The sequence below is a fragment of the Penaeus chinensis genome, chromosome 41 (assembly GCF_019202785.1).
Source record: "Penaeus chinensis breed Huanghai No. 1 chromosome 41, ASM1920278v2, whole genome shotgun sequence".
Taxonomy (NCBI): Eukaryota; Metazoa; Arthropoda; class Malacostraca; order Decapoda; family Penaeidae; genus Penaeus; species Penaeus chinensis.
In genome coordinates, this window is record NC_061859.1 from 6,999,898 (window position 1) to 7,007,397 (window position 7,500).

A 7,500-nucleotide genomic window follows, 5' to 3' on the forward strand; every position below is an offset into this window, starting at 1 on the left:
ATGTGACTAGGTTTTATCACATTCACCACACAAAACCTAGTGGAGGTTGAACTATGGGACATTGCAAAGGAATTCATGCCAAGGCATCTCCCTGTATCACAGGGAGCCTAAAAAGAAGAGTAGACATCCAGACCTAATTCAGAGATAGATAATCTGGAAAGTTTCACAGCATGGCATACACTTACCCAATTTATTCTTCACCTTTGATTACCTTTCCTAAAAAGAGAAGCAGGGACAAAACACCAGGCAGGAGCAAAAACAAAATAAAAAATGGAAAGTGCTTGGAAAGAAAGAGATAGAGAAATAAGAAAGAAGAAATTTATGTAGAGCAACACATTCAAGGTCTGTATTCAGTGGCAAAGAGAAATTATATTTGATTGGATGTGTGTGAATATGCATTTTCCACTATCTTGATAAGAATAGCTGTACATGGAATTTGCAACATTTTTATCTTAAAATCTGGTTGTGTGATTTTCTGTGTGGGATAGAAATTATATATTTGACTTTATTGGTGATAGACATACTCTACTTTGTTTGTATTTTTGTGTGTCCATACTAATATTATAGTTTGAGTATGATAATTTTTCATTTCACAGGATCAGAAGAATATTGTGAGTTCATACTTATTTCAAAGGATGCATCTACTTAAACCATGATTCAATTTCTAGGTTCTTATGATAATAACAAATACCGTTTTGTATCATAAAAAATGTTTCTTTTGGACCACAAACAGACTGTGTAAATATATGTATTAATTACTGTCATGTTTATAGATATCACTGCAGATACAAAGGCATACTATATTAGAGGGCAAATAGATATTGATTTGCAGAGATTTTTTTATTTTTTAGATATTTTATTAATTTTCATGCAGTCAGGGTCAGCACATTTAGATAATAATGTACATAATATATAAGGATTAGACAAAAATCTATTTGCTAGATTATTACTTCAGGAATTTTCATATTATAGTGACATGGATTTATTTCTGTTTGTTGCTCTAAATTACCAGTAAGCAGCCATGATCACTGTTCTCATCTACTGGTATCTAAAGAATACTAAATAGGATTCTCAAACAAAGGTGTTACACAAAAGCCCAATAATCATAAACAGAATCATTTCTAAAACAAGACAGTGATTAACACAAAGTTATATTTTCAGCTGGAAAACTCTGGTGATCCCCTGGAGTTCACCAATGCCCACCCATTGTCATACTGGACATGTGTGTATTTTCTTATTGTCACCATGTCCACTGTGGGTTATGGCGACGTTTATTGCCAGACTGTGTTTGGAAGGACTTTCCTTGTCTTCTTTCTCCTCGTTGGCTTGGTAAGTTTTTTTCCTTCATTGGCTGTCCATTTTTCTAATTGTTATTATTATTACTGTTATTTTTTTTTATTGGATAATGATTTTTTTTTACTATTTTTTAATAATGATGATTATTATTGTTACTTATTATTGATACTATTATAATTATCATTATGCTTGTTACTATGGTCATTATTATTATTATTATTATTATTATTGTTATTGTTATTATTATTGTTGGTATTATTAGTGTTATTGTTATTATTTTTCTGGTAGGAAGCTGGGGTGTCGAGGGTATTGCAGCTCCAACACATAAAGCTGTTAACCCATACAATAGTCATATTTTGCGTACTTCTAAATTTTTTTTCTGGCTCAGAAATTTATTTTAAAAAATGAAAAAGAAAAGTTGAGTATTATGGACACTCTTTTTTTTTAAAGCTTTATATCAAGTAGGATTGTATTCAGAAAGCTCCCTTCAAATGTTTCAGCATTGTACACTTCAATATTTATCTGTTTATCTATTAAGTTGTTTGTTTGTTTATTTTTTATGTATATATATTTATGTATTCCTAATTATATTCTCCATTTGATAAGCCTAACCCACGTTCCACAGACCCGAACAAAGGGATGGCTTTCTTATTTCTTTTATCACTTCATTTCATTTGTTTTATTTTATCTTTTATTATTTTAGTTCATTTATTATTTATTGATTTAATTTTTTGCCCTTTTAATTAAGACAGTAATACCTAAAAATTAACATAACACAGGGAGGGGATAATTTGCACCTGGTGATCCCCTGCCACTCCCCACCACCCCAGCCTCGGACACCCCAGCTCACCCCTCCCCTTAACTTGACCGAGACACTAATGGGTGGGTCCAGCCAGCCACCACCTGTGTCTAAGTGTTCCCCACCATCAGCAATCTTAGGAGTGATGATAAACCAGTCTTCTCTTTAGGGATGTTTGACTACAAAACATAATTTTTTTTTTGAATATTTGGAAATAGGATCAGTGGTTGATATTGCTATACAACAAACAGTTTCATTTACTGACAGTCTACAAACAGTTACCTATGAAGTTGTTGATACTAACTTATCGTTGGAATTGGCAGTGTTGATAAGGGGACTCAGGAACACGTTTGCATAAACTCTTCTAGATAAAGATAGCTTTATTATCTATTTTGCACATAGATTCATTTGTTTCCGTTGCTTTTTCTCTCTCGACCCAAATTTCTTCTGTTTATTGCTATCTGCTACGGGAATCACCTGTCACGGGAGGGTGCCACTAGCTGGTGTGCTGGTGCTGCTCCTTGCCCAGGGTGCCACCCATTTAGGGACACCACCCACCCACTGGTGCCACCCGCCCATTGGTGCCATCCGCCCAGGGGTGCCACCCACCCAGTGTCACACACCCCATCCATCTGGGGATCTCGTGCGTCCTTTGTAACAGGACTGTAACCTACACCACCCGTGCTGCACTGCTGAGTGTGTGGCGGCTGCCTGCAGCGGGGGCCCTGCCTGGGTTGTGTTCCCCTTTCCCCCCAACACTGCTGCACACTGACTGCTGCTGCCACAACCTCTGCTGCTAGTGCTGTAGTCCTCACCAATGCTAGCCTCAGTAGTCGATAAATAATCACCACATTGTTTCGTATATGATCCACAATGTCCTTTTAATGCTCGTGCCAGTTTTATATTATTCTTGTTTTAAATTACCATTATGTTTTCTAACATATTTTTTGTTCAGGTTACTTTATGCAAGTGGTTTGACTGCTTAAAGGATGTTGCCATTTGTGAAGCTATCGCTAAAAGCTGTATAATATAACCTCTTATCGGGGTTTTTTACACCAACTTAACCTTTAGTACAGCACTTAGTATTTGGCCACATTGTGATTGGTCTTTTTGATGGCTATTTAACCATGGTCATAATTAGTCAGTTGCCATTAAAATTCCACCGTGTTAGTTCTTACTAGATATCTGCTTTTCACTGGTTCTCTGAAGTTGATCCTTTCTTTATATTTGTTAAATATACTTCCAGTATCCAGTTTGCTCTCAGTAGTACTGAGATAAATGTTGACTGTATGTTTGTCATAACTTGGTTTAGCATTAAAACATATAATATGTTTCTTAGACGAGACATTGTAGCACAGCTATTTTAAACAGTTTGAAGTATATAATACTTCTGTTTATTTGAACTGCGTAAGTTTATTTCACTCATAGGAAAACCATAGATTTTATGTCAACATGCTTCCAGTACTATACTATGATAATGACACTTCTAAGGTCAGATTTGATGCTAAGTGAAGATCTATTCTTGGTCTGGCTTTTAACCAGGAGGGAGCATGTATTTATATCATGTTATGGCTTTTCTTTGCCTGTAATAATACTGTTAAGACCTCATGCTGCAGAATGTTATAGTGCCCATGCTTCAAATCTTCCTAAAGGACCATGAATGGTATTCATTATGTTATTATATCTGGTTGAATATGTACACACGTCCCTTACACACCAGCCTCTCCCCCAACCTCCTAATCCTCACCCCCAGCTTTTGTCTGGACTGTCACCTCTGCCAAGACATGACATCAAGTCCTATCCTTTTCTTCTATATTTTCAAAAATCTTCATTTGTAGAAATTGCCTTTTAAGTAGTACTTTGACTCTAGGTTATTCTTCTTCTACAGTTTTCTTTTTAGCTTTATAATATGTTTGAATGATTTCTTCTCTTGATAAATCTGGTTTGTGACCGGCATCACAGCCATACATCTTATCTTTCTATATCAGTATTCATATTTTTAGCATTGTGCCTTCTTGATATGATATTGCTTTCTTGGCCATCATCTTTATCTTCTCTGGTTCTTGAGCTTTTGATCATGTTTAGCTATGCCTCTGTAGTATTCATTTGCATTGCACTTCTTGTCTTTGATCTTATAGTGCTTTGTCTCCAGGTGCCTTCATAGTAGAGAATTCATGATATTCTTATAGTGGCATAGTTTATTATTCTTCTTGCCTATCATAGTGACTAATATTTTGAATGACTTAAAGCATTTTGACAGTAATTTTCTTGTCCTCTTATGATATAGATTTGATTATGTATATGTAAAGTAACTTAATAATTTTCATATAAAATCTTTACATCTGATATATAATGACATAAATGATAACAATGACATCAGAATTGTTACTAATGACGTAATAGTCATAATAGTGTAGTGACAATATTTTTTTTTTTCACATTGACTTCATAGTTTCTAACTGTGACCTCAGAACCCTTTGCAGCGACCTATGAACTAACAGGAGACACAATTGTTTCATCATCTTATAGTGCTTTTGTAGCTGCCCTCCCTAGAGATTCTTGGTTGTTCTTCTGTGATAACTCCTTAGTGTCTCTTGGTAGAGGTTTCATACATCTTCCTATTTGGTCATTATTAGTTACTTTATGTTTCTCAAGACTCTTTATGCCACCTTTCTAAGGGTCCTACACAGGCCATGACCCAACTTTCTCATCCTGATTTAGTTTACTTTCATATAGTATTATTACATTATATACCATTGTCTTACATGCAAAAATATATGCACATTTCTCTGAGTGCTTCTAGTGCCTCTTGTGCTCCTTCTTACAGTGCCTTCAGGGTCTTAAGATTCCCTTAGTATAACATGCTAGTGCTATATGATAGCACGTTAATTGTTTTTTCTCCTTCAAAATAACTGTTCAGAATTCTTACATCATCAGAAGCTTACTCCTATGATACCTTCCAAGATCTTATAACATGATCCTTATGGCTCTATGATATCCATTGTGTGTTGTGTTACTAAGCTTTGATTTTTCATTCTTATTTTTAGTTTACATAAGATCAAGAATCAGCTAGTGTCATCCAGTTAATTATTGTACTCTCCTCAAACATATCATATATAGATCTGTGGCTCTTTTAATTTCTGTTCTGCTCAGGATAGGCCTAATCACTTGTTCACCATGTCATATTTAACATTTGCTTATGTGTTATCCTTAAGTTTCTTAAATTAAGACTTGGTGCCTTCCATGAGTATTCTCCTTTCAATTTCTCTTTTATTTGGTTTTGTCCTAAATGTTCTATACCAAGGCAATTCTTTATTCACTCTTACTCCTTTGATAGCCTATAAACCTTTACTAATCAGTTGTTGAAGATCTTACTTCTCATAGTTGTAGTCAACTAACTTGATTTTTCTCTTTGTTACTTGTTATAATCTCCTCTCTATCTGTTAACAAACTGTTTCTCTACTACCCCAAATCCACCATCTGTGTGGTTTCTTTCCTCTCCCCACCCTATTCCCAAACACCATCCTGATGTGTGTGCGTATACATGAGATTTGGTACTCAAGTCTGTTTGAGCATCGTGCAGGTGGGCTTGTTGTCTTTGAAGTATCAGAAGAATCAAGACTTGAGCCTCGTTATATATAGGCGAATTTTAATTTTGGAGAGACAGTCAGATTAATAAGTGATCAGTTAATAGAAGTTATTATGGGTAGCGGTGGATTATGCACCAAGTGTACATGTGGGAATGTGGCCAACCCACTTGACGCATGCAACACCGACAGGTGATTCCCCTGTGGCTTGTGAGGACCGAGTAACTACCAGCTTGGACATGCACTGTCAATACTGCCATTTCTTTCTGCACGCTGGTATTGGCGTGGCTGCCACACAGTGCCTGTCTGTGTCACACTTATACAACACCTTGGCCGCACCTGAACACTAACAGCTTAGCTTCCGCAACTGCTAGCCCTGCTTATTTCTCAGCTGTTGCCACACTTGATGGCACAGCTTGTGGATTCAGCAGGAATAGGGGAAGGGTGGAGCAGTATGTGTTACTGGTACTCTCACTGTTGTTGTTTCTTACAACCTTTACTGCAGGTAGTGGAGGGATTGGCTGTGGCAGCTGACATTTCTGCTGCCCAGCTATACAGAATCAGGCCTCCCCTAGGTATAAAGGGATGACTTTAATCATTGTTTAGGTGGATGTCAGAATCAGATGCCATCCTGATATCCTCTCTACTAACCGCAGTTTCTGGATTGTAAAGAGACAGCAAGATAAGAGGGCAGCTCTGTCCTTCCACCACCACACTAACACCACGCCTAACTGTGTGTGCCACTTTTTTTATGAAGGATAACACACACATGCACACTAAAAAAAAGAAAGAAAAATGCTTAGGCCCCTTAATATATAGGGATCAAGCCATAGGTATTTCTATTCTTTGAATGGTATTTTGAAATATATTCTTTAAATGATATTTTTGTAAATATTTATATATCAGAATTTAAGATTATTTTGACTATCTAAACATGGTTGCCAGATTTCTCTTGTAAGACTGATTTTCAAACGTGGCAACATGGCCTATATATCTCTCTCTGTGTTGCCGCTTGTCTGTCAGCCAGTACCACCATGCCTTGCTCCTTCCTCACTGTTTGAGCCAGCCTTGTGCTTGTTGCCTGGCTCCACCTCCCTTGCCCAGACTACCCCTGCCCACCCACTCCATGCTGCACATGCCCACCTTGCCCACACCACCCACAGTGAACATCTTGTCAGCAGAATCAGTGGGGGATGATGATGACTTGCTGCTGCCATTATTAAAAGCCTGCCATTATCATTACTGAAGCTCTGAATATATGCTTGACAGCTTCTTGGCATGCATAGGTGTATCATGGCAAATGCAAGCAATGCGAACATATTGTATGGTACCTTGACAGCAGTGGGTGGGCAGCGCAGGCGGGTGAGGGTGCACATATGAAAGCCTCCACCAGTACTGGCGAAGTGCTGGAGGCCAGTCACGACTCTCCCGCCTGACTGGGGTTTCCACAGCCGCCCAGGTTGCCTAAGACATACAGCATGCTGTGTCCTTCACTCACCTGCACCATCTATTTGCCCTCCTTGTCTTGCCCTTAGCTGACCCTAGAAGTCAGTCTAGAACCTCTCAATCCATCATCTAGTATGTTAAACTTGTCCTATAATTTTTTTGTAATTAAAGCTCTTATGGGTTTTGATGACTGCCTCAGGTGTTGAGGTATGAGAACCAACCAGTTGTTTATTTTCCTCTTTGTTTTCCACTTTATTTTCTCCTAGAGCCATGGAAAGTCTTTTAAACTTTCTTTAAAAGAAAACAAAATCGTGTTTCACTGCCAATTCCCATGTAGCCAGATGTGGATCAGTACGCAATTGGAAGAGGGAG

The 7,500-nt window shown here is 37.5% G+C and overlaps 1 protein-coding gene across 6 annotated transcripts in view; it reads left to right on the top strand.

Moving 5' to 3' along the window:
- The window catches only part of LOC125047433 (calcium-activated potassium channel slowpoke-like), a 316,251-nt gene that overhangs the window by 190,535 nt on the left and 118,216 nt on the right, over positions 1-7,500 (top strand). For all 6 annotated transcript variants that reach the window (XM_047645630.1, XM_047645632.1, XM_047645631.1 and 3 more), the window contains one exon: positions 1,162-1,329. In XM_047645630.1, coding sequence (XP_047501586.1) covers positions 1,162-1,329 — 168 coding nt within the window. The remainder of the gene's footprint in view (positions 1-1,161; positions 1,330-7,500) is intronic.